We start from the raw sequence: 26,920 nt of genomic DNA, 5'->3' as shown, positions 1-26,920 counted from the left end.
ACAGTGGGCTCAGCTCCACAACCCCCCGTCCCCAACAAAGAGGGATCAGTGGAGTAAAATCAAACCAGCTTTAATACCAATATAGTTTCTCTCTTAAATACCATGTTCCCCAGGGCAGGGTGCAGGGGCAGGCTCTTGGCTGGAAGAATGGAAAGGACATGTGGAACAAAATGGAATGGATTGCCTGGGCCTGCTCCCACCCTGCCCGGGGCGCTTGCCACAGGGCCTGGGCTGCCCACAGGGGAGGGGGAGGTGACAGCAGCTTCCTCTGGTCCAGTTTTGCGGGGCCTGGGAGGTCTCGGGTCGGCTCTCCTCTCCTCTGCAGCCCCAAAACTCTTCTCAGGATTATTTCTGCCCTTCAGACCAGCAGAGCCTGGGCTCCTCTGACCTGGGAGGGGCCCTTTTGCCTAAAAGAGAAGGCAGCTAAGGCCTGGGGGCAGGGTGAGGGGATGCCACTGGCCAGACCTGGCCCTCTCAGTAACTGCTCTGGTGGCCCGTTAGAATGTACAGGTTGCTGTGAGCCCCAGGGTTGTCAGTGGGAATGCTCTCAAGGATGATATCTCTGGAGAGGAGAGAGAACCAGAGGTGAGTAAGGCAGGGAAGGCCTGTGGGCACATCTGTATAGCCTCAGGGGCATCTGAAAGGGAGGCTGGGCCACCTCATCCTACCTGTGGGCCCCAAGCACTCGGAAGATCCTTGTCTCATCTGTGATCTCCTGGGTCACCTGGGAAGAAAAGGGGTACTGAGGTCACCCCAACGGGCCCTCCCCTACGAGGTGGAGACAACCAGGTCAGGGGCAGCCAGGTTCCTGAGTTCCACTTACCTCGTTGGTGTCCAGGCTACGGCCTTGCATTCCATGGCTCCAGAAGGCCAGCACGCTGTCTTGCAGACACACTAGGAGCAATCAGGCTGCCATGAGCCCTACACCTGCCCTGAGGATGCCGGCTCCCCTGCCACCCCCTGGGCCCAGGTCTGGGCCATCAAAGTCCTCATAGACCACAGCTGTGGCACCTGCCTCCTTGTCCCAGTGCAGCCCCAGGCCCCTAGGCAATATCACATGCTCTAGCCTGGGGATGTTCCCACCCCATCACCATCTGGCTCACTCACCCACAGTCTCGATGGGGAAGTCAAAAGTCAGCAGGGGTGCTAGGATGGCCGTGGGCTCGCCCAGCAGGTTGACGATCCTCACGCAGCCTGTACAGGGAGAGGGCTGGTGGGTGGGAATGGGGGTCCTTCCCTTCTGGGGAGGCAGACCCACATTCACATGGCTTCCCTCACCTTCCCCTCACCCCTTCTACCGCTCCCAGCCATGACCTCAGGGGCACTCACGGTCAAAGCAGACCAGTACTGTGTCCCTGTCCACCTGGATCACCTGGTGGGCTGTGCCCGGGAGCCCCTCTGCAGGCAGACAAGGGAGACATGGCTTGGCTGAGTCACCAGCCCCACTCTGGCCCCACAAAGACACGGGATATGGCTATAGTCAGCTGTCCCCACAAGCACATTTCAACCCCACAGCAGTCGGACTGAAGTCACCCCCACCCCCACCCCACCCAGCTGGGGCCTGAGGCTCAGGGTGGCAAGGTGAGACCCAGGGAACCGTGGGAGGGCGGGGTCTCTGGAGCCTGGAGAAGTACCCTGTGTGACTCCACCACAGCATAACCACAAATCTCTGAGCCTTAGTTCCCTCGTTTGTAACACAGGCGTGACAATGCCGACCTTGCAGGGCTGTCGTATTAAGAATGAAAGCCTACATTGAGGCCCCTGGCCACTCACTGTGCTCCCATGAGCTGTCCCAACCCAGTGTCCTGCTTGCTTGCTCAGAATGAAGGTTTCTCGCTTCCACCTTGCCCATTTGGTTCTGTCCCTGCGGCCCCCTACAGTGTCAGTTAGGTTTTTCTTAGCTGCTGAGCCCTGTGGTCTAATGAAACCTTTTACAGAAGCCTGGCAGAGGGGAGGCTGGGAGCTCCAAGCTGTGGGGAACACAATCCCTAGCCACCAGAGCTACTCTCTCACACACACACACACACACACACACACACACACACACACACACACACCCCTCTAGCTCACCAGGTGGTACGAGGACATCAGGCGTCAAACCGGCCTCTAGGGGCAGGATGTGGAAGAGAACTCGGCAGCCAGGCCCCTCGGGGCCCTCAGCCCCTACACACACCTGCGGTAACTCCTTCCCATCCAGCACCAGTGGCTCCAGCATCCCTGCTGGGCTGGGCAAGGGGCTGGAGAAGTTCTGGGGGCAGCAGGGGTGCTCAGGTCTCCATCTCTCCCATGTGGGCCCATTGCCACCACCCAGGCCTCAGCCTGTACCCCCTCCCCGCCTGCCCCGCACCTTCAGCAGCAGGAACTTCTGAAGAGGCTCGTACCACTGTAGCAGGAGCAGGCTGGCAGGCAGGGCGGCCAGTAGGAAGGTGCTGCCAGTGTAGGGGTTCCGCACTGCAACAGAGGCAGGCGGGTCATGCTTGTGACCCTGTGACCCTGTGACCCAAGCCCTCCCCTGCCACTCCTGCCCCAGCCCGGCTCTTACCCACACGACACTGCAGGCAGCCTTTGGTGTCTGGAATCTTGGTGGACAAGGCAAAGCGCCTGTGGAGGTGACGACCGGGGTATGTGTCATGGGTGCCAGCCACGGTCAAGGCCCCACAGAGCCCTGAGATAGGCACTATCACCTTCCCTGCCTCATAGGGGAGAAACTGAGGCTCCGAGAGGCCGAGCAGCTTAGCTGTGCATGGCACGAGATCCGATGCAGGTCTCACAACACCAGCACCCACCTCTGCCACCTACAGTCCAGGGCTTTGGTCGCAGAAGCACCTTTAACTGTGCAACTTTGAGCAATTCACTTAATCACCTCCTGCCTCAACTTCCTCATCTGTAGAATGGGGGTAACGATGGCACCGAACTCGCAGTGAGAAGGCCTTACACAGAGCCTGGCACGCTGCATCCACTCATGAAGGACTGGCTTTTCCCATTCTGAATTATTACCTCCCCACCTACTTCTGGTCAGTGAAAATCCTCTTTATAAAGGCAGAGGCAAGGTATAAAAGCAGACGTGAATGAGGATACAAGAGCATAGAAGGTGCAGGAGCTGAGGGCCAGCCCTGCCAGGTAGGCCCAAGAAGATTAAGACTTGCAAGAAGGGGATCCCTGGGTGGCTCAGTGGTTTGGCGCCTGCCTTTGGCCCAGGGCGCGATCCTGGAGTCCCGGGATCAAGTCCCGTGTCAGGCTCCCGGCATGGAGCCTGCTTCTCCCTCCTCCTGTATCTCTGCCTCTCTTTCTCTCTGTCTATCATAAATAAATAAATAATAAATCTTAAAAAAAAAAAAAAAAAGACTTGCAAGAAAACCACAAATGAACGAAAGGCCTGCCCTCTACTGCCTGGGCTACAGCGACACCACAGGGGGCTGGCGGATGGCTTGCCTTGCCTTGGTGGCAGGGGAAAAGTGGAGTCCTTGCTTTGGTTACTAGCTGTCCCCAAGCCCTCAGGGGACCCTCTGAGCCTGTTTCTTCCTCTGGGGAACAGGGTTACACGTCTGAAGGCCTGCCACCTCCTCCCAGCACCCTTGGCTGTGTGGGCCCTCTGCTGGGATGTGGGCCCCACCGAGGCAGCCTGTGCCCCTTTTTCTTTACCCCGTCTTCTCTTTTCTTCTCTCTCCCTTTGCTTTGGCCATTCTCTTTCCCAACTGGCCTTTGAATGGGACAGAGGCAGATATTTTTGTATCTGCTTTTTTTTTTTATTCCATTTTTTTTTTTTTAATTTATTTATGATAGTCACAGAGAGAGAGAGAGAGAGAGGCAGAGACACAGGCGGAGGGAGAAGCAGGCTCCATGCACCGGGAGCCTGATGCGGGATTCGATCCCGGGTCTCCAGGATCGCGCCCTGGGCCAAAGGCACGCGCCAAACCGCTGCGCCACCCAGGGATCCCTTTTTTTTTATTCCAAACAATTCTGGCTCTCTACTTTTTATGTCTGAAGTGGACATCGTGACTCTGTGGTTTTCCAAACACACACCCAAAGCTCCCAGTGACTCGCTGGGGCTCAGGCGGGCCTGTTTCCTGCAGGTCCTAGGACAGAGCAGAGGTTTGCTTGGGGATTGAGCTCAGGAAGAAGCCCCAGGGCCACAGGGCTCCAGATGTGGTAGGTGAAGTGAGCCCACTGCAGGAAGGGACTGAACCCCCAGCCCCCCGGCCCCCACCGCTGGGGTAGCCACATAGCCTGACCTCCCCACTATCCCTACCAGCTCCCACCAGCCACCTGGACAGGGCAACCTCTAGGTCCACAGCCCAGACCTCTCCTCGAATTCAGCCTCCTCCAGCCCACAGCAGACAGATCTCAAACTCAATGTGACAACACTGAATTCTGCTCCACCCACACCTAATGACAGCCCTATCCTTCCTGCTTCCCCGGCCAAAAACCCCAGAGTCATCCTTCACTCCTCTTTCTCTTCCATCCACCAACTATCAGGAAATCCTGCTGACTCAACTTGCAAAAGAAAATCTGAATTCAGCTGCTTTTCAGCTCCTTCACTGCTACTCTGGCCCATGCCACAGTCACCTCCCACCTGATGATTACAAGAGCCTCCTAACAGGCTTTCCTGCTTTCCCCTCACTCCTTCAGTCTATTCTCAACACAGCAGCTGGAGGGATCCCATGAAGACCTCAGTCCACGTCACTCTTCTGCAGTGGCCCTCAGGCGGCTCTGAGTCAAAGCCAAAGGCCTCACTGTGGCTACAAGGCCCCACAGATCATCTTCCCTGTGCTCCATCCATTTGGCTGCACCAGTCTTCCTGCTGTTCCTCAAATAGGCCAAGCCTTTTCCTGCCCCAGGGCCTTTGCACTGGCTGCCTGACCCCACCCCCTGGGATGCTTTCCCCCCAGATCAACAAGGCCTGCTCTAACTCTTAACTCAAATGGCATGGTCTCAGCAAGATCCTTCCTGATTCTTCCTGTACCACTTTCCCCTAGGTGCATCACCACGGAATACCTTTTCTATGTTGGTTGGTTGTTGCCTGCCTCTTGTGACAAGAATGTCTGGAGAACAAGAGGACTTTTTAGTTCAGAGTCCCCAGACATGTACTAAGTACTGAGTAGATACTCTCTAGATGACTGAACAAGGGACTCTACCTCAGACATCCTCCTGGACATCTCATTAAACACACGACATAATCTATATCCCTGAGGCCTCCTAGTTCCTTCATCCTCCCTCCTGCTCACTCTAGTCGGGGCCCCAGACCCTGTCAACCCTGCTTCCTGAATCTGGCCCAAGGCCATCCAGCTTTCACCACCTCGGAGCCTGACCCCCACAGTCTCAGGTCACTCCGCCGACCTCTTTCCTGGGTGCCCTCTCACCAGCCTCCCTGTCATTGCTACCACTCTCAGCACAGCCAGCCTCTAGTCTTTATCTGTCCAGACGAGACGAGCCCCGCTTTCTCGACCCCCAGCTCTAAGAAAAGGCATGTGGGATCCCTGGGTGGCGCAGCGGTTTGGCGCCTGCCTTTGGCCCAGGGCGCAATCCTGGAGATCCGGGATCGAATCCCATGTCAGGCTCCTGGTGCATGGAGCCTGCTTCTCCCTCTGCCTATGTCTCTGCCTCTCTCTCTCTCTCTCTCTCTCTCTCTGTGAGTGTATGTGACTATCATAAATAAATAAAAATTAAAAAAAAAAAAGAAAAAAAAAAGAAAAGGCATGTAACCCAGGCCTGGCCCCCATGCCCCCCAGCCCAAGCTCTTCATGCTGTGGCCACAGGGATAGGCTCAGAAGTGGGCAGGGACCTAAGCTATATCGATGACAACTGGCCCCCAGACTCTGTGGGAATTACTCAGACATGGAAGTTCTAGTACTGCAGGGCTGTTAGCTAAGGGAATGCTGGCCTGGAACTATGGGCATCCATCACTGGACAGGAAAGCCTACCTGAGAATGAAAGTGATAGAGGAAAGCAGAGCCAAGAACTGCGGGAGAGTCCTGATGAAGCCATTTAAGCCTGGATCCAGCTTGGCCTGAAGCTAACTCTACCCCTGAACTCGCAGTTACATGAACCACTAAATTCCATTTTTGTACTTAAGTCAAAGACTTGCTTCACCTGCAACAAGGAGAGTCCTGAGTGACATATAGAGTGATCCTCCTAAAATGCTCACGGTGCTGCTGCCAGTTGAACAATAAACCCAGGTCCTGGACCTGGCATCAAAGGAAGGGCTCTGCCAGTCATGCATCTTTCCCTCAGGCTTCTCCACCCTCCTCCCTCAGGCCAAACAGCCTTCCAACTCCTCAGATCACCCACAAGAATTCACTGGTGCTCTTCCCCTGCCTGGAATGCTGTTCCCAAATTCACCTGCCTGGAAGCCCACCATGCACTTTCCAGCTCCATGCAGTTATGCAGCCAGCCTCCCAGAGGCCTCTGCACCCCTCTCAGCTCTCCCTCTGGCTCACTTTGGGGCCAGGTACTGACTGTCAAGGACACATTTGATCTGCTGTCTACAAGCCTAGCTTATGACCAGGCCTTCAGCAAATGCCCAGTAAATGTATGCCCCGTCCCCCAATAACCACAACTGCCTCACTCGGTCCCTTCGGTTCGCAATGGGCCTGGGGTGGGTACTGCCAACATGACTCACAGATGAGGAGACTGGACTTAGAGAGGCCAAGGGACATCCGAGATCCAAGCCCAGGCACACGGAGGCCATATTCCAACCCTGGCCCTGCTCCTCTGCCTCCCCCCTTCCCACCTGCTGCCCGGGGCCTGGCCCAGGCTCCCCTGGGTCCCTGACCTGGGAATGATGCGCTGCGTGAGGCGGTTGGTGGGGATGGAGAGGGGAACCTGTTGCTGAAGTCTTCGCTGCTCAAACAAGCCTGGAAGGTCATGGGCCCAGATATGCGTGGATTTCCCTGCCAGGGAGGAAGAGGGGCTCAGAGAGTGATGGTCGGAAGGGTGTGGTCCTGGCCTCCCGCCTGCCCTGACCCATACCTGAGAGTGACAGCAGCACGTTATTCACACAGTAGAGCCAGGTGCAGCGGGAAGAAATCAGCTAGAGGCCATGAAATGACAGATGGACAGGGAGTCAGCACTCCACGCCCCCCTGGGCCCTCTGCCCCACAACGCCTGCCAGGCCTCACCTTCTCCAGTGTATCCTCATGCAGTTCATGCAGGTTGAGGGTGTAGATGCCTTCCTCAGCCCCCACCACCAGGAACTGGTCTGGGGGTGTGGGTATAGGATCAGAGGTCAGTCATACCCCCCCATCCCATCCCATCCCCAGCCCAAGCTGTGGATTCCCAGGCTCCTGCTTCTTCCCTGCCCCGGCCTACCCCGGGTAACAGGGTGAATCCAGGTGACAGCAGCATGGATCCGCAGGGGGCAACCATTGAAGACCTTGGAGAAGCAGGCACCCATCTGAGGAGAAAGCAAGAGGCCAATGAAGAAGGCAGGCACCACAGGGTGGCAGGCAATGAGGCAGCAGGGTGGCAGGGCTGCAGAAGAAACACTTACGTGCACCTTGGGGGTTGGGGGGAGCCCGTGGCAGGATGATCTCTGCAAGGGAGGGAGAAGTCAGGGCCCAGGTAACACCCCCAGTGTCCCATCGTCCCAGCCCCTCTGTGGTCTCCCCTCACCTCTGGATCCTCTTTGTGCTTCATGGTAGCCCAGGCAGTGGGGAGCAGAGGGGGGTTGGCAGGGCCTGGGAGAGGTGGAGGTGAGGTTCCTGCAGGCACAGACCCGCAATGAATTCCAGCCCCACCCGGAGCCTGCCCTGCCTCCCACTCCCCTAAGCCTGGACTCACCCAGGGGGCTGGATAGAGGGTCTTCCGCTGGAGGCTCAGGGGGGGCCGGCCCCAAGAATGGGGTCCGCTTGATGGTTCCTATGGTGTCGCCTGGGGAGTCCAGCTCCTGGCAGGAAAGTCAGGGGACTGAGCCCCACTGTCAGCAAGGCTCCATGACCTGGCCCCACTCCCAGCTGTACCTCTACAGGGGCCCTGCTTCCCCACTCCATACCTGGAGTTCCAAGGCTGGCCGGATGGTCAGGCTCCTGGGGGGGGGGACAAACCAGAGGGACATGAGCTGTGAAATTTGACCAGGCCCCAGGTCCAGTTAACTCCCCACCCCTGTTTCGGGCCCAGCTTCTCACCTTTCCTCTAGGGCCTCCTCAACCGACTGTAGCAGGCTCCTGGGCAGGAGGGGACAAGATAAGCCCCCACCCCTCCCCTGGAGCCTCCCTCTCCCTCCTCCACCCCTTCCCTGAAGCCTCCCTCCTCCTCACCCCTCCCCTGGAGCCTCCCTCTCTCTTGCTCACCCACTCAGCTCCTCCTTTCCCAGCAGTGTCCACTCCTCCTCCCACTGAGGGGAAACCAAGTCAGAACAACCAAAAGAGAAGCAGAGGGAAGAGAAGCAACATGAGAGGGTGATCAAGAAACTGTGGGAGAGCAGCCCTGGTGGCTCAGCGGTTTAGCACCGCCTTCAGCCCAGGGTGTGATCCTGGAGACCCGGGATTGAGTCCCGCGTTGGGCTCCCTGCATGGAGCCTGCTTCTCTCTCTGCCTGTGTCTCTGCCTCTCTCTGTGTATCTCTCATGAATAAATAAATAAAATCTTTATTTTATTTATTATTTATTTTTAAAATAAAATCTTTAAAAAAGAGACTGTGGGAGAGAAGACAGACAGATGGAAAATGATGTGGTAACAGCCAAGAAAATTGTGAGCGAGAAACAAGGAGAGTCAAGGAAACTATGAAAGAGGAGGACAGAAGATCGGTGAGAGAAGGAGACAGAGTAGCAGCCAGAGCCAGAGCTGGTGGGTGCGACAGCTGGGTGCAGACGCAGAACGGGCAGAGAACCATGCTAGGGTGGGGGTGGGCTCGTGCCTGTACAGGCCTACTTTCTAGAAAGGTGTGGTCACTGTGCCTAGGAAGGAGCCTCCCACCCCATGTTCGGGGGGGCGGGGCAAGCCCACCCACACGGCTTTCCCAGGCCTCAGGGCCCAGCTGCTGCAGCTTCAGCGATCTGAGGCACTCGACCTCCAACACAGCTCCCTCGGCTGCCCCCGCACACCACCCTCCCACACCACCGGCCCCCTCACCGGCTCATTTAGTGGGTCTGTTTCCTTCCTGCGTGGGGCACCAAATTTCACCTGGTGAACTGAGGGGCCCAGGGTACGCGAGTTAGCAAGGTGGGCTCCTGACTGACCCTCATACTCACACAAATGCCTCCACACAGTGCTCCACCAGATTCATGCACACACATACAGCCTCCCACCAGATCCCCACACACAACTCCCCCACCAGATTCAGACACACATAGCCTCCACCACAGCCACCCACCAGATCCCCACACAGGCTCCCACCAGATCCCCACCACAGCAAGCCCCACCGGATCTATACACAGCTCCCCTACCAGACCCATACACATAGCCCTCCACTAGATTCAGACACACACAGCCCCCAAATCCACACACACAACTCCCAACCAAATCTACACACAGTTCCCACACTAAATCCACACACACACAACCCACACACACACCAAATACATAAACACACATGTAGACTCCCAAGCCGACTCACACTGGATCTCCGAGGGGGTCCTTTCGGCTGGGCCGTGCTGACCCCGGGAGTGAATGGTGTCTGGAAATATGTCGTAAGTCTAGGAAGGAACACAAACGGTTGACACACATCCAGCACTCACTGCCCGCCAGGTATGACAGAAGTGCTTTATACACACGGATGTGTTTTGTTTTCACAACCCTCCGAGATTATAAGATTAAATGGCACCCTCCTTTAGAAGATGAGAAAACCAGCCAAAGATCACACAGAAACCAAAAGATAGCTAAGCTAGGGTTAAGGCAGCCTGAGCTAAGGGCAGGAGTTTATCAAGCGGGGGGTACTGAGGGCAAGATGGGCCCAGGGAAGATTTCTAATGGGTGGGCTTGTCTGGAGAAAAACTCCCAGTGCTGGAAATATTCAAGTTACTAAGGAACCTGATCTGGGGGCACCTGGGTGGCTCAGTAGGTTAAGTGTCTGCCTTTGGCTCAGATCACAATCTCAGGGTCCTGGGATCCAGCCCCACATCAGACTCCCTGCTCAGCAGGGTACCTGCTACTCCCTCTCTCTCTGCCCCTCCTCCCCACTTGTGCTCTCTCTCTGCCTCAAAATAAATAAATAAATAAACAAATAAGTAAATAAATAAAGCCTTTTTAAAAAGGGGTGCCTAGGTGGCTCAGCGGTTGAGCATCTGCCTTTGGCTCAGCGTGATCCCAGGTTCCTGGGATCAAGGCCCACATCAGGTTCCCCAACAGGAAGCCTGCTTCTCTCTCTGCCTTTATCTCTGCCTCTGTGTCTTTCATGAATAAATAAATAAATAAAGTCTTTAAAAAAAATCTTTTTTTTTTTTTTTTTTAAACTTATTTATTTATTTTTTTATTTATCCATGATAGTCACAGAGAGAGAGAGAGGCAGAGACACAGGCGGAGGGAGAAGCAGGCTCCATGCACCGGGAGCCCGACGTGGGACTCGATCCCGGGTCTCCAGGATCGCGCCCTGGGCCAAAGGCAGGCGCCAAACCGCTGCGCCACCCAGGGATCCCTTTAAAAAAAATCTTAAAAAAAAAAATAAAGGAATCTAACCTGTATCACTTCTGCATTCCTTACCACCTGGCGAGGTCAAGATCCATTCCTTAGCTCCCCTCACTTACCTCTAGGTCACAGTCCTCTGGGGAGAGGGTTCCCAGGTGGGGGTCATTGGCTTTGTCCAACAGCTGTGTGAGAAGAGCCCGAGGGAGGTGCTGGGTTGTGAACGGGTGCTAGAGAATTGAGGGGGTGCACAGGTTGCTTCCTGGCCTCCTGGCCTCCTGGCCCCCAGGCCTCTACCTTCAAGAATTTAGGCTCCTGCCCTGCTCCCGTCTCCCACCTGCAGAAGCTTCTCTGCTGTGGGCCTCTTCTTGGGGTTCTTGGTCAAGGCTAGCTTGAGGAAATGGTGGAAATTCTGGGTCCTAGTGGGTATAAAAGCCCCCCCGCCCCCCAGACCCAGGTTAGAATACATGTAGGGCATCCTGCCAGCTGCCCCCTACCCCATTCCAGAGGAGGGAGTCTGCTCCCAGGAACCAGACTGAGGCCAAGGGCAGCTGGCGTAAGCAATATTGTGGTGACAGGGCAGCACCTCCATCATTAACCATCAGCCCTTCCTCCCGGCCTACCCTGAATCCCCTGGCCCAGGAGCAGGGTTGGGCCCCTCCCACAGATGGTTCGCAAAAAGTGAACGAGCAGGGCTCCTCAGGCGCGCCCTGGGAATTGGCAGAAGGTTCTCCGCCCCCGCGGAGACTGCTGGGAAGGAGGCCCCAGCAGGGGATGTGGGCCCTCACCAACGAGTCTTGTCTCTCAGCCTGGGCGGCTGGAAGCTACTCTTCGACATGAGCATCAGGGCCCTGTGGAGAGCACGAGGTCAGGGGAGAAGGTCAGCAGGGCCCCGGAGGTCAGGCAAGGGGCAAAGAAGTGTTGGGCAGACCTCATGGGGTGCAGATGGAATAGAGGGGGCTGCAGCTCGCCCAGCTCAATGGCGGTGATGCCCAGGGCCCAGACGTCACACAATTCATTGTAGCCTCCTTTGCGCTCCACAGCAGCCACCTCTGGGGCCATCCTAGAGGCAGGGTCACAGATGGGATGGCCAGATGCCCCACCTGTGCTGCCCCCCCTCAGCCCAAGGCCTGTACAGCCTCACCAGTATGGAGTCCCAATGAAAGACCTCCTCTTAGCCACGGACGCCGTCAGCTCGCCTGACACCCCAAAGTCAGCTGTGGGGAGAAAGAGCTACTCCCACCCGCCCTCTGGCTACCACTCCCCAGTCACCTCAGAGCTGAGGCTCGGAATGCACCTGTAGGGTTGAGAGAGTAGGCAGCCCAGGTTCAGCCACAACTGCCACAGGTCCAAGCTAAGGCAAGGCAAGGTTCCCCTCCGAGAGGGGTCAACCACCTTCTATCCCTGACCAAGTGCGCAGTGCCACGTTAGACTCCATACAGACCCAACCATGTCAAACTTCTAGCAGGGAAGGATCCACTTTCTCAGTGGGGAAACCGAGGGTTAAGTGGTAAAGTGACTTGGCCAAGGATACCCCACACTTGAATATAGACTCTAAGACTCCATGAGCTCCCACAGAACCCTCACCCTGATTGTGTTCCCGGGGTACTGACCCAGCTTGACATCTCCCTGGAGAGTGAGGAGAAGATTGGCTCCCTGTGGGAATGGAGGAAAGAGAATCCCGTCTGGTGCCCCCAAGAGCTTCCTCCTCCCTCCTGTGATGCCCCTGGCCAGACCCCTACCTTGATGTCTCTGTGGATCTTCCCCTGAGAATGCAAGTGGTGCAGCCCCTGGAGACAAAGAGGAGCTCCTGCAAGCAACCACCCAGGACTATCCCCCCTTTCCTGAGTCCCCTCTTGCCACTGGGCCCCCCACCCAAGCAGCTTCCTCCTCCCCTCTCCCCAAACAGGAAGTGACTGAGCCAAGAGGGAAATGTGCTGCTTCCGGCAACAGGGCTGGGGCCCCTTCCCCCCTAGGACCCACAGCCCCTCAGGCCAGCTCTGCCTGAGGCACTCCACCCACCCCCCAAACACACACACACACACACACACACACACACACACACACACACACGCACACTGGCCAGGCTAGCTGGGCTCCCTGCCCACAGCTCCTGGGGACTTCAGGTATGAACAACCTCAAGGGCCCAGCTACCTTCAGTGCCTCTCGGCAGACATAGGCGATCTGCCGTTCCTCCAGGGGCCCAGTGGCTGTAACGGAAGGGGTGAAGGCTGGCACAGAGAGGATATGCTGACCTTCCCAGGCCACCCAGGCATTACTAGGTCAAAGAGGTGTTGGCCACATCCCCTCCCTGCACAGTCCGGGATAGGGCCCAGAGGAGGACACCATTTCTTCAAGGTCACACAGCCAGTAAGGAGTAAAGGGCCCAAGTCCAGGACCCCAGCTCTCCTCTCCTGACCCATGCCGGGGAAGGGCTGGTTGGGAAAAAGGCTGTGGCCCTCTGGTGCCTGGAGTTCTGGCCCTCACCGTGGTAAATCTCCTGCAGGGACCCCCCTCCGCAGAACTCCATGCAGATCCACAAGCGGTCATTCCTGGGGGAGGGGGGCACAGAACTGGGGTGGGCACATGGCAGGGCCACATGGGGACTGCCTGGGGGAAGGCAAGGGGATAAAGCAGCCTCACCTGAGGTAGCTGCCAATGTAGGCCACCACATTGGGGTGACGGCACTCACGCAGTATGGTGATTTCCTGCTGGAGGGAGCTGATGTCGTCCCCTGGGGAGCACAGGGCATCATAAGGGGGGCGCATAGGATTGCTCTCAGTGCCCCCATCTGCAAAATGGGCACATCTGGGCCAGACATATTCCCAAGTGGCAGTACCTCCTGGGGCCTGCCTCTCAGGGGGCCAACTCTCAGCGCCCGCCTGGCGCTCTGCCCTCCCTCCAGTGCAGCGGCGCTGGCCCCGGGCCCTCACCTGGGTCTAGCTTGACTATCTTGACCGCGGCCAGTTCGGAAGTGACCGTGTCGCGGGCCTGCAGGGGCGGAGGAGGTGAAGCGGGATGAGGAGGGGGCGGGGCTGGGGCTGGATCCGCCGTAGGGCGCAGAGCCGGTACCCTCCCCGCCGCTCTCCCGCCCGTGCGGCTGCCTGGCGCACCTTGTAGACGTCGCCATAGGTCCCGGCCCCCACGCGCTGCAGCAGCTCGAAGCGGTCCCGCGGATCCTGCAGCGACACGTCCCGCAGCAGCGCCATTGCCCGGCGCCGGGCGGGCCGGCGGGCGGGCGGGCGGTAGTGAGCCGCGGAGCCGCGGAGCCGCGGAGCCGGCGCGGGACGGCGCGGCGCGGCGCGGGGCGGGGCGGGGCGGGGCGGGGCGGGGCGGGCGGGGCGGGGCAGGACCGCGGGGGCCGGCGAGGGTGGCTCGGAGGCCGCGGGGGCGGGGCCGGGGCCGGGGCCAGGAGGAGATGCCCCGCCGCCCGGCCGGGAGGAGGCGCCGGCGGGACCGGCCCTCTGCGGGGAGGGGAAGCCCCGAGGCCCGGCGGAGCCGAGCCGAGCCGAGCCGACCGCGGCCCTTCAGCCAGACTCCCGTTCCCCGCGCCCTACAGGTGGGAAGCCCGAAGGCCAGGAGGCAGAGGGCCGACCCCCTCCGTCCCGCCCGCCATTTCCCCGATGAAACACGGACGTGTGTGTTTTTGTTTTTTTTTACAAAATGTATTCATCTTCCTTGGAACTGAAAAATAAATCTATGTACAAAACAGGAAGAGATCAGGCTCCCCTCACCCACTCGTAAACCCCTGCAGATTTCCTCCAGAGTCCCCTGAGACGGGCTGGACCTCGGGGAGGTTCCCAGAGGGTCGGAAAGAGGTCTGCTCTGATCTGGGGCCAGTTTGGTCAGGAAGGGGGCAGGGCTCAGGATTCACAGGCCAGAGACTGCATTTCGTGTCCCAGACTCGCGGGACAGAGAGGGGAAGAAGCTAGGATTTCCAAACTCTTAAAGTTTCTTAAGTTCTTTGAGGTTTGGGGGCTTGGGTTCCCAAGGGATGGAATTCTTTTAAGTGTGGAAATGTACTCCTAGAGGCTGAGCGGAGTCCCAGGTTCCCGGGTTGAAGGTAGGACCTGTGCTTTTTGGGTGTAGGGAAAAACCTGAGACCCGCGGGCCGGGAGCAACGGTGAGCAGACCTGGTCTGGCCCAAGGTTACAGCCTCGGTTCTGAAGTGGGGCGTTTCCAGTGCTTGGACCTTTAAAGATTAATGATGGAGCTCAAAGTGAGGTTTCCATTGGCCAGCTGGGATTCTGGGGGATGGGCTCTAAATCTCAAGGAACCGCAGAGCCCTGGAGTAGTAAGTACTCCAGCAACTTGCAGCCAGGGTTCCGGGTGGGGGTGGGGCCTGAAGGAGGGGTGTAGGGCCCTGGGCCCGGGGGCGGGGCTTGGGCTCAGAGGGGCGGGTGGGGGAGTTGGGGTGACTGGGGTGGCGCCTCCATCCGATTGAGTGCCCTCCTCCTCCCACCGCAAGGGCTGACAGGCAGTTCAGAGGCCCTTGCGCTGGCGCTTGAGGAAGGAAAGCGTGTAGTCGCTAGGTGTAGACACCTTCTGCTTCTTCATCTGCACTTGCGACTGTGCCGTTAGCTGCAGCTTGATGGCGCTCGAGTTGATCTTGGTGGCCACCAGCAGCTCTTTCATGCCCTTCATCTTCTCGCTCTGGAAAGTGAGCACCGGACCCTCTGGTGGTGGCGACGCTGCGGGCGCTGGCGCCGGAGCTGTGCTGCCTCCTTCAGGGCCTCGGGCAGTGCCAGGGACTGTCCCTGGGGGCTTCCGAGGGGGTCCCGACATCGTCCCTTGGCCTCCACCAGGGCCTTTGTCCAGCGCCGGCTTCTTAGGTGGCGGCGGCTCCTCGGGCTTGGACTCACGCCGCGGACCTCGCCGCCGTCCTTCCCGGGCTTCCTCGCCCCAAAGCTCCTCGGCCTCGGCCGCCTCGGCCTCGCGGCTCACGATGCGCACCTTCTGCCGTACCTGGGCAGGGAGGAAAAACAGATGAGGCTGCAGGACCGGGGGCTAGAACCCCAGGACAGCCTCGGCCATCGAGGCCCAGGGCCGCAGTCTCAACTGCACCCAAAGGGGACAAGCCAATCTCTTCAGGATCACAAAGGCTCTGACCTCCCCACCCGCCCTGCACTGCTTCCCCTCACCTGTCCCTCAAACCGGCCTAGGGACTGCACTAGGAAGGTGGCCCAGCCCACGTGCAGCACCGGTGTGGGGCTGCCTTCTTCCCACTTGCAGATGCCATCATAGAACCGCAGCAGGTGGGCGAAGCACTCTGGGTCCTGTAGGGCAGAACCCTGGCTCTGCATCCCCTGGGCATGGGGAAAGGAAAGTACAGGTTAGACCCTCTGAGGCACCCCCTGTCACAGGGCACAGGACAGGCCTCTTGGCTAGGCAAGAGTCCTGGCTTCAAAAGAGATGAACATAGGGGAAAAGATCTCTTAGAACCTCTTCCCTTTTATAAAACCAGTCCTTAGCCAGGACTTGGGGGAGGGAGAACCCATCCCTTATCTACATCCCACCCTTCAACTGAATGAGGAGCACTGACCGCGAGAGAGGTGGGTTTCCCCCCTTTACTTGAAGGCATAGGCTAGAAACCCTGGAAATACCCTCAGCTCCTTCAAAGGCAGCCCAGAGCCCCAGCCACTGCAGCAGAGAATGTAGCTCTCTGCACATGGACACCTTCCCCAGGGCAGGTCCCAGTCCCATGGAGCAGTCTCTATGCCCAATGACGGGGAGCTCTGCTCACAGGGGAAGGTGAACCTGGGTTCACCTGGGTCTGCTCCCCTGGCCGCTCCTCGCCAGCCTCCAGCAGGCTAGCTGCTTCCTTCAGCAAGTTGGGGATGACATCATTGGCTACTTCAAAGAACTCCTTGTAGATCTCCTCATCTTCACGGCAGTAGTTGTAGCTGTGAGAGCAGTAGGGCATTGTGGGGTCTTGGCTGTGGCAGGGACCCCCAGGGACCTGGTGAGTGGCTGGGTTCTTCACTTGGAAATAATGGGTCTGAGCAAGGGTGAAAAGGAAGGGCACAGGGTGGGGGGTGCAGGTTCTACAGCTGGATGTCGTTGGTTAGAAACTGGGAGGACAGGGGAGCCAGAAAAGGTGCAAGGCCCTCATCAGGGGTCCCAAACTCCTGGGTGATGGTAGCCTTGGCTGCCTGGACTGGATGGAAAGGGGATAGGGCTTGGGACCCAGGCCTCATGCCTGGATGAGGGTGGTTGGAAATTAGATAGGGTGGGGGAGAGAGGACGGGCTAAGGCCCTAGTGGGGGGATCCTCACTCCTGGATGACAGTAGCTGTATCAGCCCAGGCCTGCAGGGCTTCTCGAACATTGCGATTGCGACAGTGGTAGCCAGCCAGGTACATGTAGGGGTAGATGTGCTCATCCCGGTAGTAGGTCTTGGCTGAGGCAATGCCCTGGGGATAAAGCAGAGGGACCTCAGGGAGCAGCTCCAGTTGCCGTGGATGGCACAAATCCCATTGGGTCACACCCATAAGGCACAGCAATATCCCAGAAAGCCCACCTCCAATCTCACCTCCACCACTTTTAGCCTCACTCCCCAGAATCTGCAGGACTGCCTGCTGAGGCCTGGCCACAATGCAAGGACTCCCACAGAACAAGGGCTATGAAAGGGAAGGGAGCCATCCTCCAAGCTCAGGGTACATCCATTTCCCAGGCTTTCCAACACACTCCTACACAAACACCAAAGCCTTCTAAGCCCAGCCCAATGTCCCTCCTACCCCCTTCCACCTCCAAGAAGTTAACAACCCCTTCTCAGTGCTCCAGCCACATTTGACCTCTGTTATACTCTAGGACAATAAAGAGGCAGCACAAAAAGCAGGGCGAAGGGGACAAATTCAGGCCAGGGAACCCAGAACACCACCCCAAACAGCCCAGACTGCACTGAATATGCACACAGTAAATACAAAATGGGAGATGGATGGGCAATACCCCCAATACACATAAAGTTCCTCTCTCCTCACCTGCCCCCTCCCAGTCCCCAGGTAGAAGGGGACCCCAGCCACTGTTAGGCCTCCCTTCTGTACCTTCCTGAGATGTCCCCACCTTGTGGTAGAGAGTGAGTGGGTCTGGCCGGCCAGGGGTGGGCTCCAGTTCCTCCAGATCTGCCAGGTTCCCCAGTGCCATGGGGTACCTACGAAAGGGTCATGAGTCCAGGCTGCCAACTGGCCCCCTGAGGCCCAGCCTGGTCACTTCCCCCTACTGACCTTTCCAGATGTCCCAGGTCATAGAGCAGCCAGAGCAGCTTCTAGGGGGCCGAAGGAGAGAGGTATAAGCTGGGGGAAAGTGAGGAGGGGCTCAGCCTACCAGGTAGATGTGAGGTCCAGCACCAGCAGGGACCTCCCACCAGGTAGGTGGGGCCAGAATTCGGGAACCAGCCCCTTATGGGACCCAAAGTGCTTTCACATCCTAGTTCTAGTCCCCCAAGAGCCCTGGGAAAGGCCAGGCCAAGAATGATTAACCCATGGTACCAAAAGGGAAGCTGAAACACAGGAAGGGTGAGCACCGTCCCCCAGGGTCCCACAGGTCCCCTCACCTGCTGCAGCTGCAACAGCTCCAGGGAGTCAGTGTGCAGGTCAATGGAAGGGTTGATGGCACACACCATAAATGCCACCTCCATCTTTCGGTCACAGCGCATGTATGATCCTTTCAGGTACAGCCAGCTCTTGGGAGAGGACAAGACCAGATGTCTCATGATGGCTCACCTGTGCCTGCTCCAGGGAATGACAGGCAGGAAAGGGATACTCCCTCTTCTTGGCATATGGAGATAGGAAGAGGGGAGGGATAGGAGATAGGAGTGGACACTCCCTCTTCTTGGAGGTGGTGATAGGAAGAAGGGAGGTGGCTTGGGCTAGGAAAGCAGAATGTGAAGTGGACGGGGGGTGGGGGGTGGGGGGGGCAGTACCCGCTCAGCCACACCCGCGTTGACTGTCTGGCCCCTGCGATCTTCATTGCCCTTGCCATGCCAAGTGACCTCAGCTGTCTGTTCTCCGTTGGGCCCAAACACTACCCAAGCATGGTCCTCAGACAGGGCCAGGTGTACATCTCGGAGGCCCAGAGCCTGGCAGGCCCCCACCACGGCAAAGGCCACACCAGAGCTGTCCAGTTTAGTGCCTGCAGAAGGGAAGGTAATGAAAGAGAGTCCTCTGAGCTCTGAGCTGGGGGAAAGGGCCAGGGGGTGATGGGTCATGCTCCCTTCCATCCTCGCCTCTGAGCCTGTGCCCAAACCTTAGATGCTCCAGCCCATCAACTCTCAAGCCGTTTCCTCCTATGTGTTCGAAGCCTCTCCCTCCCACTTTAGGTGCCCCAGCAAAAGACCTTCTTGGCTCTTCTACAACTCCACCCAGCCTTTGACTCTATCCCTTCTCTTTCTCTGCAACCATATTATAATTCAACGATTTCCTTGTTTTAAGGTGCCTATTAGGTTTTAACAGGGACAGCAAAAACAAGACCCTTTGGCCAACACTCTTTCTTCACACACCCACTGATAGATACTTCTAATTTATCTCTGTACTCTTTTCCTGCTAGGCTCACAAGCAGCCTCAGATTCCTTCTCAACATGGCCTTCCAGGATCTGACAATCAACTGAGCTTGAAGCAAAGAAGAATGTTCTTTGCAAGTCCTGAGTCCTAAGCTCCTTGACATGAGGTCCCTTCCTCATCTGTTCACTTAAGTGTCTCAGATGTCGCCAGATTTTGGCTCTTTGTTCCCCAAATCTGCATCTGCCTTTTGTGCCTCATACTGGGCTGAGGGACTCCTGTAGCTGTTCAATGGCAGAGATGGGTATGCTGAGGAGGCAGAGCCAAGTGATTGGGGTCCAGTCCCAGCCCTGCCATTTTGTGCCTTTGGCACATCATTTCCCTTCTCTGAGCTTCAGTTTCTCTAGCTGCAAATAGGGTTGTAACACCTCCCCCACTTTGCAAGGCCTACAGGTCTTAAAGGGCTCTGCAAACTATATAGTGTTGTGAAAAGGTGGGCCGAGGTTCCCAGGTGAAACAGGATTCTCGCCCTTTGCCACCTGTCGGGCTCCAACCTGTGATGAAGCTGAAGAGGGATTGGATATGGGCCCGGTCCTTGAAGTAGGAACGGCTGAGGCTGTTCCAGATGACATCGGAGACCTTCTTCACCAGTTCTCGGCTGGAGACACCTCCCTCTCGCGGGTAGAGAGACAGGTCCACGGCGCCACGGATCTGGGCGGTGAAGCGGGCATACAACGCGGCAATGATGGATAGGTCCGCCACAGGGAAGTAGGTAAGCCCGCCAGGTGGGTCGGGCGCGGGGCTGGGCTGGAAGGTGAGCTCGGGCACATTGGTGGGGATGACGCGGTTGACAGCTAGGAAGTGCTCCACGAAGCCCAGTACCAAGGATAGAAGCACCAGGTCCGGTTCCTCTCGGCCCAGCTCCGCAGCGAACAGGCGCACCACGTCGTCGATAGAGCGCAGCGGGAACAGCGTCTTCTGGGCGGCCTTCAGCCCCATGGCGGCGGGCCTCGGCCTGCGGAGGAGCCGGAGGGAGGGTCGGGCGGGCACGACCAGGGACCCCCTCCCAGGCTCGGCTAACGTCCTACACCCCCATTCCCTACATTCTCTTGCTTCCCCGCCCACCCTCCGCTCATCTGTTCCCCCTCTTCTGTAGGAGACACCTCAACCGAAGCTGTAAAGGGCCTTCTCGCTTCCCACAACCGCAGAAGCCGCGGCCCCGAAGGGGGTGCGCCCGGCTGAGGACCCTCCATGGCCGCCCCGCCCCCCTCTACGACCGTACCCCCGGGCACCTGGAGTCCGTCCAGAAGGCGCCCCTAAGCCAAGCCCCCCAAATCCCAAGGAGACTCCTGGCCTGGGTCCCCCGCGCCCACCTCCGCGCTTACATCCCACACAAGGCACCACGGCGCCCGCCGCCTGGAGCCTGCTGGGAAATGGAGTTCCGCCCCTTGGGCCGCACGGCCTGCCGGGAAGTGCAGTCCCAGGCTCTCTACTGTCCCTGCCGAGTCTTGAAATGGTGGCTGGGCCGGATAGTCCGCGGTAGCTGATGGGAATGGTAGTCTCGCTGCTCTGGGCTCTCCAGAGGTAGGTGAGGAGTGGAGGCTGCACCACCTTCCTGGAATCCTCAGGGATTGGTCTCTCCATTTCACGCCCTCCAGGTAGGCCGTGGAACCGCGGTGTATCCTGGGAGATGTAGTCCGATGAGTGACCAGGCATTCCTAAGGCGGTCACTGCGCTTAGGTTGTCACGTGTGTCAGCAAGATGTGAGGAAAATGAGTACTTTCAAACACTGCCAGAGCACTGTGGGTGGGTTCAGCCACGTTAGCTGAATGTTTATCAGTATCCGTCAACATGTAAATATGTCTGCTGTATATCTAGCAATTCTTCCCTAGTTCCGCTCTTGAGAAAATTTAATATATGTGTAAAGAGGAAAATCTAAAGAACCATTATAGTTAGTTATAATCACGTAAATGAAGGGTAAAGTAGCCAGTTCCATGCATCCTAAACTAGATCTTCAGAGCATATTGTTGAGGGAAAAAAGCTTCCGAATAATATGTATGATAAGATAGTATTTTTAGTAAGAACATTTTAAAACTTCAAAACAATAATAAATAATTTCAACAGAATCATCCATTCACCTTCTTTATTCATTCAACAAACAGATTTTTGGTGCCTGTGAGCCAGGCACTCAGTTCGAAGGCACTGGATATATAGCAGTGAGTAAAACATATCAAATTTCTGCCCTTCTTCACCTCTGTGAGTATTTTCCCCCAAAATCCATAAGCCTAGTCTAATCATGAGAAAGCATGTGGCAAGCCAAAACTAAGGGACATTCTACAAAATACCTGACCAGCACTCTTCAAAAGTGTCAAGGTCATAAAAGAGGAGGAAAGACAGAAGCTGTTGCAGATTAGAAAAGAGTAAGAAGACAGGGCAACTAAATGCAACATGGTTTTCTGGGTTGAATCCTGTGACTGAAAAAGATTAATAGAAACACTGGTCAATAGGGTGGCTGACCATCCTAGTTTGACCAGGACTGAGGGGACTCCAGAAGCACGGGTACTTTTAGTCTTTTTTTTTTTTTTTTTTTTTTTTAAGATTTTACTCATTTATTCATAAAAGACACACAGAAGCAGAGACATAGGCAGAGGGAGACGTAGGCTCCCCACAGGGAGCCTGATGCAGGACTCCATCCCCAGGACCCTGGGATTATGACCAGAGCCAAAGGCAGACACTTAACCGCTGAGCCACCCCAGAGTCACAGGACTTTTAGTCTTAAAACCAAACCAGTCAGGGCAGCCCAGGTGGCTCAGTGGTTTAGCGCCGCCTTCAGCCCAGGGCGTGATCCTGGAGACCCGAGATGGAGTCCCAAGTTGGGCTCCCTGCATAGAGCCTGCTTCTCCCTCTGCCTCTCTTTCTCTGTGTGTGTGTCTCTCATAAATAAATAAAATCTTAAAAAAAAAAAACAAAACAGGGCACCTGGGAACCGTACTTGTGAAATTCAAATAAAGTCTGTAGCTTTGTTCATAGTTTTCATCAGTTAGGTTTGATAAATATATCATGGTTATGTCAGATTTAACATTAGGGGAAGCTGGGTGAAGAGTACATGGGGATGAGATCAGCAGTGACGAAGTCCTGGGATACTACTTCATGTAGAGATCAGGAGACCAGGGGCACTTCCCAACATTAGGGGAAGCTGGGTGAAGAGTACATGGGGATGAGATCAGCAATGACGAAGTCCTGGGATACTACTTCATGTAGAGATCAGGAGACCAGGGGCACTGTTGGTTGAGCGTCTGCCTTTAGCTCAGGTCACAATCCCGGGGTCCGGGGATCAAACCTTGTATCCAGCTCCCCACTAGGCAGGGAGCCTGCTTCTCCCTCTCCTGCTCTCTCTGCTTTGCTTGTGTGCTCTCTCTGTCAAATAAATGAATAACATCTTAAAAAAAAAAAAAAAAAAGGAGGCCAGGAGGAACCAGCAAAGGAGATTGGCTATAGAGATAGGAAGAAAACCAGACAAGCGTTCGTGCAGAAGATGATGCAGCACCAAGGCAGAGGTGTGACAGAGAATGTCAGATGCTGTTCATAGATCAGCAAACTGAGCACGAAGGACAGACTGGATTTGCTTCGGTGGGTATTCCTGGTGACCACATTAAGTGCAGTTTGGGAGCAAAAGCCTAAAGTTCCTGGGCTTAAGAAAAATGAGAGGAAAGATATTGGAGACAGTGCTAATACTGAGCTCTTTCAGGAAACTTTGCAGCAAAGACGGGAAAAATAAGATGGTGGCTGGGGAGTGGGGAGAGGGTCAAAGGAGACTGTGGTGGTGGTGTTTCAGAGGAGATGATTGCACATGGATGGCCTTGAGTGGGGGGAGGGAATGAGAGTTCCGAGGGGCAGGTGTGGCCTTTACTAGAAGCACTAACAGTTCATCTAAGTAATTGGAGAGAAGGAAGAATGTGTGGGCTCCTGCCCTGGGTACTTTAATTTTCTCAATGAAACTGGAAACCCAGTTGGTGGTCTCTATCCCTCCACACTTTTGCTCAAATGTTAGCGTCTTAATGAGGCTGACCCAGACCTGACTGCCTACTTAAAATTACACTCTCTGGGGCGCCTGGGTGGCTCAGTCCGTTAAACATCTAGACTCTTGATTTGGGCTCAGCTCTTGATTGATCTCAGGTTTCTGGGCTTGAGCTCCCTCCCTTGCTGCAATTAGGCTCTGTGCTCAGCAGGAAGTCTGCTTGTCCCTCTCCCCCCCTCCCACCTCATGCTCTCTTTCTTTCTCTCTCAAATAAATACAATCTTAAAAACATATATATATCATACTCTCCAACCAAATTTCTCTTTAATCCCTCCACTCTGCTCTACTTCCCCCCCACACACACACACACCAAATTACTAACACCTAGAACAGAGTTTCTCAACCATGGCGCCATTGGCATTTGGTGCTGAATAATTCTTTGTATTTGGGTACTGCCCTCTGCATTGCAGGATGTTTAGCAGCATCTCTGGCTTCTACCCACTAGGTGCTAGTAGTACTTCTTCCCTCATTGTGACAGCTTGTAATGTTTCTAGACATTGCCAAATGTCCCCCACAGGGGGAGGGGCAAAATTACCCCCAATTGAGAACACCATTCCAGTATATAATATAACTTATTTATTAATTGTCTCCTACCACCAAAATATAAGCTCCACAAGGACAGGATATGTGTCTGTTTTATTGATGTGTCCCATGTTCCTAGAATAGAGTCTGGCATATAACTGGTGTTTAGAAAAAACGTGCTGAATGAATAAATGCATTATGCAAAAGAGTAACTATAATGATTGACCTGGAATTTATGCTGTGTGAGGAGGGACATTAAGAACACATGAGGGAGGGATCCCTGGGTGGCGCAACGGTTTGGCGCCTGCCTTTGGCCCAGGGCGCGATCCTGGAGACCCGGGATCGAATCCCACGTCGGGCTCCCGGTGCATGGAGCCTGCTTCTTCCTCGGCCTGTGTCTCTGCCTCTCTCTCTCTCTCTCTCTGTGACTATCATAAATAAATTAAAAAAAAAAAAAAAAAAAAAGAACACATGAGGGATGAGGGACAGCAAAAGTGTGGCAAAATCCATGGATTGTAGGTTCCAGTGGAGTCAAAAGTTTATTGGAGTTGAAGGGGTAGAGAGAGCTGGAAAGATATGGGTGTTGGTTAGAGATGCTTGCAGTTAGGGATGCTTGGGACTGAGGTTGTGGGGAGAGAGCTGTCATTATTGGCAATGAAAAGACCTAGCACAGTGCTTCCAGTAGAAATGTAACAGGAGCTATATATATAATTTAAAAATCCCTAGTAATTACATTAAAGAAGTAAAAGACTTGGGACGCCTGGCTGGCTCAGTGGTTGAGCATCTGCCTTCCTTGGGTTGTGATCCTGGGTCCTAGGATCAAGTCCAGTATCAGGCTCCCCACAGGGAGCCTGCCTCTCTCTGCCTATGTCTCTGCCTCTCTCTCTGTCTCTTATGAATGAATAAATAAATAAATCTAAAAAAAAGTAGAGGGCAGCCCCAGTGGCTCAGGAGTTTAACACCGCCTTTGGCCCAGGGCATGATCCTGGAGACCTGGGGTCGAGTCCCGTGTCGGGCTCCCTGCATGGAGCCTGCTTCTCCCTCTGCCTGTGTCTCTGCACCTCTCTCTCTCTCTCTCTCTCTCTCTCTGTGTGTGTCTCTCATGAATAAATAAATAAAATCTTTTAAAAAAGTAGAAGACTTAATTGAAATTAATTTTAATAACATCCAAGAGGCTATTTCGACTTGTCATCAATATAAAAATTATTAATGAAAATTTATATTTCCACATAAGTTTTTAGAATCTGCTATGTGTTTTATACTCATAGCACATCTTGTTTCAGGCTAATCACTTGTCAATGGCTTTATAGCCTACTTGGTGGCTCTCATGTAGGCTGGAGCTTCTTCCCAGTATGGCTACAGGAACGTGTGGTTCAGGCAGGATGGAAGACACACAGTCACGGTCAGGGAGAGGTGGTTCCAAGGAACTGAAAGACTCAACGCTGGATCATCTATATGTTATACCAAAGTCTCTAAGAATTAAAACCAGAGTAGGAGGGAAAAGAGTGACAGCAAGCCAGGAGCTGGAATAGTCAAGAAAGGAGCGATCCATGGGTTGGGAGATGTCAGAAACAAAGTGGGCAGCATACCCTGATAACTTGAGTGCATGCCAACTTGAGTGTTTGCAAGGAGGGAGGAAGGGGTCTGTAAGCAGCAATGAGAATCATGGAGAGTGCCTACCCGACCTCCAGACCTAGTGACAGAAGGCAGAGGGCAGTAGTGACCTCAAGGTTTCTGCCAGAGCAGTGGGCTGAGGACCATTTGCAGAAGGAGGGGGGGTGGTTTGCTGAAGATGGACCATGAGATGAGCCAAGAGGGCACCCAGACAGCTATTAAGAGCTAATTTTGGAGATGGGGGTCAGAAAAGGGGATGGTCAGAGCTCTGGAGAACCTAGGAGGCCTGAGTCTCTCAGAACTTGTTCTGATGGTCCTAAGGCAGGAGTGAGGTGGGGAGGGGGGCAAGTGTGATGTGACTGTACCAAAGGCAGGGTTTCCTGCCGAGAGTAGGAAGCGCCCTGAGGCTCTGACTTGATTTCCACTAATGGAAGCAAGGAGGCTGGGGTAAGGTGGACCCTCTTGATGTCTACCAGTATCTATGTACGGGCATATATGGCAACACATTGACATGAACTAACCTTATGGGGGGAGCAGAGAGAGTCACAGGGAATTCACCCTCTAATTTCAAAAAAAATATATTGTAATTAAAATTAATTTAAAATAGCATCAGCTACATAGTTTTTTTTTTTAAGATTTTATTTATTTGAAAGAAAGAGCTTGAGGAGGGGAGGGGGAGTTGCAAAGGGAGGGGGGAAAGAAGACTCCCTGCTAAGCAGGGGCTCCATCCCAGGACCCCAGGATCCTGACCTGGGCGGAAGGCAGATGCTTAACCGACTGAGCCCCCCCAGGTGCCCCAGCTACATAATATTCTTGACAAAAAAGTTGAATGCAGGGGATCCCTGGGTGGCTCAGCAGTTTAGCACCTGCCTTTGGCCCAGGGCATGATCCTGGGGTCCCGGGATCGAGTCCACATCAGGCTCCCCACATGGCGCCTGCTTCTCCCTCTCCCTCTGCCTATGTTTCTGCCTCTCCCTCTCTGTGTCTCTCATGAGCAAATAAATAAATAAAATCTTAAACAAACAAACAAAGCCAAAAAAGTTGAATATGAATTTAATGGGGAAACCATCAGAACAAATGTAAATGGCAGGCCATTCTACAAAATAACTGGCCTGGACTTTTAAACAAATGTTAAGGGCAGCCCGGGTGGCTCAGCAGTTTGGCGCCTGCCTTCGGCCCAGGGTGTGATCCTGGAAACCCAGAATGGAGTCCCACATCGGGCTGCCTGCGTGGAGCCTGCTTCTCCCTCTGCCTGTGTCTGTGTCTCTCTCATGAATAAATAAAGAAAATCTTAAAAAAAAAAAATGTTAATATCATGGAGGCAACAAAAAATGGAAGACCAAGAAAATTGTTCTGGGTTAATGGAGACTAGAGAGAGCCTGGACCACCAAATGCAACATGCGATCCAGAATTAGATACTTGATTATTTTTTTTAATGCTATAAAGAGCATTTTTTTTTAAATTTTAATATTTTTATTTATTTATTCATGAGAGAGAGAGAGAGAGAGAGAGAGAGAGAGGCAGAGACACAGGCAGAGGGGGAAGCAGGCTCCATGCAGGGAGCCGGACGTGGGACTCGATCCTGGGTCTCCAGGATCAGGCCCTGGGCAGAAGGGCCAAAGGTGGCGCTAAACCACTGAGCCACCCGGGGTTGCC

At 55.1% G+C, this 26,920-nt stretch overlaps 2 protein-coding genes across 6 annotated transcripts; both read right to left on the bottom strand.

The window, feature by feature from the left end:
• Positions 1 to 56: 56 nt before the first annotated feature.
• MAP4K2 (mitogen-activated protein kinase kinase kinase kinase 2) lies at positions 57 to 13,857 on the bottom strand. 2 transcript variants are annotated; one of them, XM_041773827.1, is made up of 32 exons: positions 13,670 to 13,857; positions 13,490 to 13,547; positions 13,200 to 13,290; positions 13,044 to 13,108; positions 12,711 to 12,766; positions 12,299 to 12,346; positions 12,170 to 12,212; positions 11,701 to 11,773; positions 11,488 to 11,619; positions 11,345 to 11,407; positions 10,894 to 10,975; positions 10,679 to 10,786; positions 9,553 to 9,631; positions 9,069 to 9,127; positions 8,289 to 8,332; positions 8,124 to 8,162; positions 7,991 to 8,024; positions 7,780 to 7,885; positions 7,612 to 7,700; positions 7,490 to 7,531; positions 7,309 to 7,393; positions 7,119 to 7,198; positions 6,970 to 7,030; positions 6,773 to 6,890; positions 2,543 to 2,601; positions 2,348 to 2,451; positions 2,071 to 2,248; positions 1,330 to 1,398; positions 1,108 to 1,194; positions 824 to 894; positions 669 to 724; positions 57 to 562 (listed from the first exon to the last, which is right to left on the bottom strand). In XM_041773827.1, the coding sequence occupies exons 1-32, from the start codon at positions 13,763 to 13,765 to the stop codon at positions 475 to 477; spliced, it is 2,463 nt and encodes an 820-aa protein (XP_041629761.1). In that variant the 5' UTR covers positions 13,766 to 13,857; the 3' UTR covers positions 57 to 474. The 2 variants fall into 2 exon arrangements, with proteins under 2 accessions (XP_041629761.1, XP_041629760.1); XM_041773826.1 differs by having other exon boundaries at positions 13,044 to 13,166; positions 13,249 to 13,290.
• A 342-nt stretch (positions 13,858 to 14,199) lies between these two features.
• Positions 14,200 to 21,054, bottom strand: MEN1 (menin 1). 4 transcript variants are annotated; one of them, XM_041723539.1, is made up of 10 exons: positions 20,424 to 21,054; positions 19,605 to 20,065; positions 18,477 to 18,685; positions 18,108 to 18,236; positions 17,779 to 17,819; positions 17,618 to 17,705; positions 16,832 to 16,968; positions 16,300 to 16,459; positions 15,698 to 15,862; positions 14,200 to 15,521 (listed from the first exon to the last, which is right to left on the bottom strand). In XM_041723539.1, the coding sequence occupies exons 2-10, from the start codon at positions 20,047 to 20,049 to the stop codon at positions 15,039 to 15,041; spliced, it is 1,857 nt and encodes a 618-aa protein (XP_041579473.1). In that variant the 5' UTR covers positions 20,050 to 20,065; positions 20,424 to 21,054; the 3' UTR covers positions 14,200 to 15,038. The 4 variants fall into 4 exon arrangements, with proteins under 4 accessions (XP_041579473.1, XP_041579472.1, XP_041579475.1 ...); XM_041723538.1 differs by having other exon boundaries at positions 20,436 to 21,054; XM_041723541.1 differs by having other exon boundaries at positions 16,324 to 16,459; positions 20,436 to 21,051.
• Positions 21,055 to 26,920: the final 5,866 nt, after the last annotated feature.

This window comes from Vulpes lagopus, chromosome 11, assembly GCF_018345385.1.
Source record: "Vulpes lagopus strain Blue_001 chromosome 11, ASM1834538v1, whole genome shotgun sequence".
In the NCBI taxonomy this organism is placed as follows: Eukaryota; Metazoa; Chordata; class Mammalia; order Carnivora; family Canidae; genus Vulpes; species Vulpes lagopus.
This window is presented reverse-complemented; position numbering and strand designations above follow the sequence as displayed.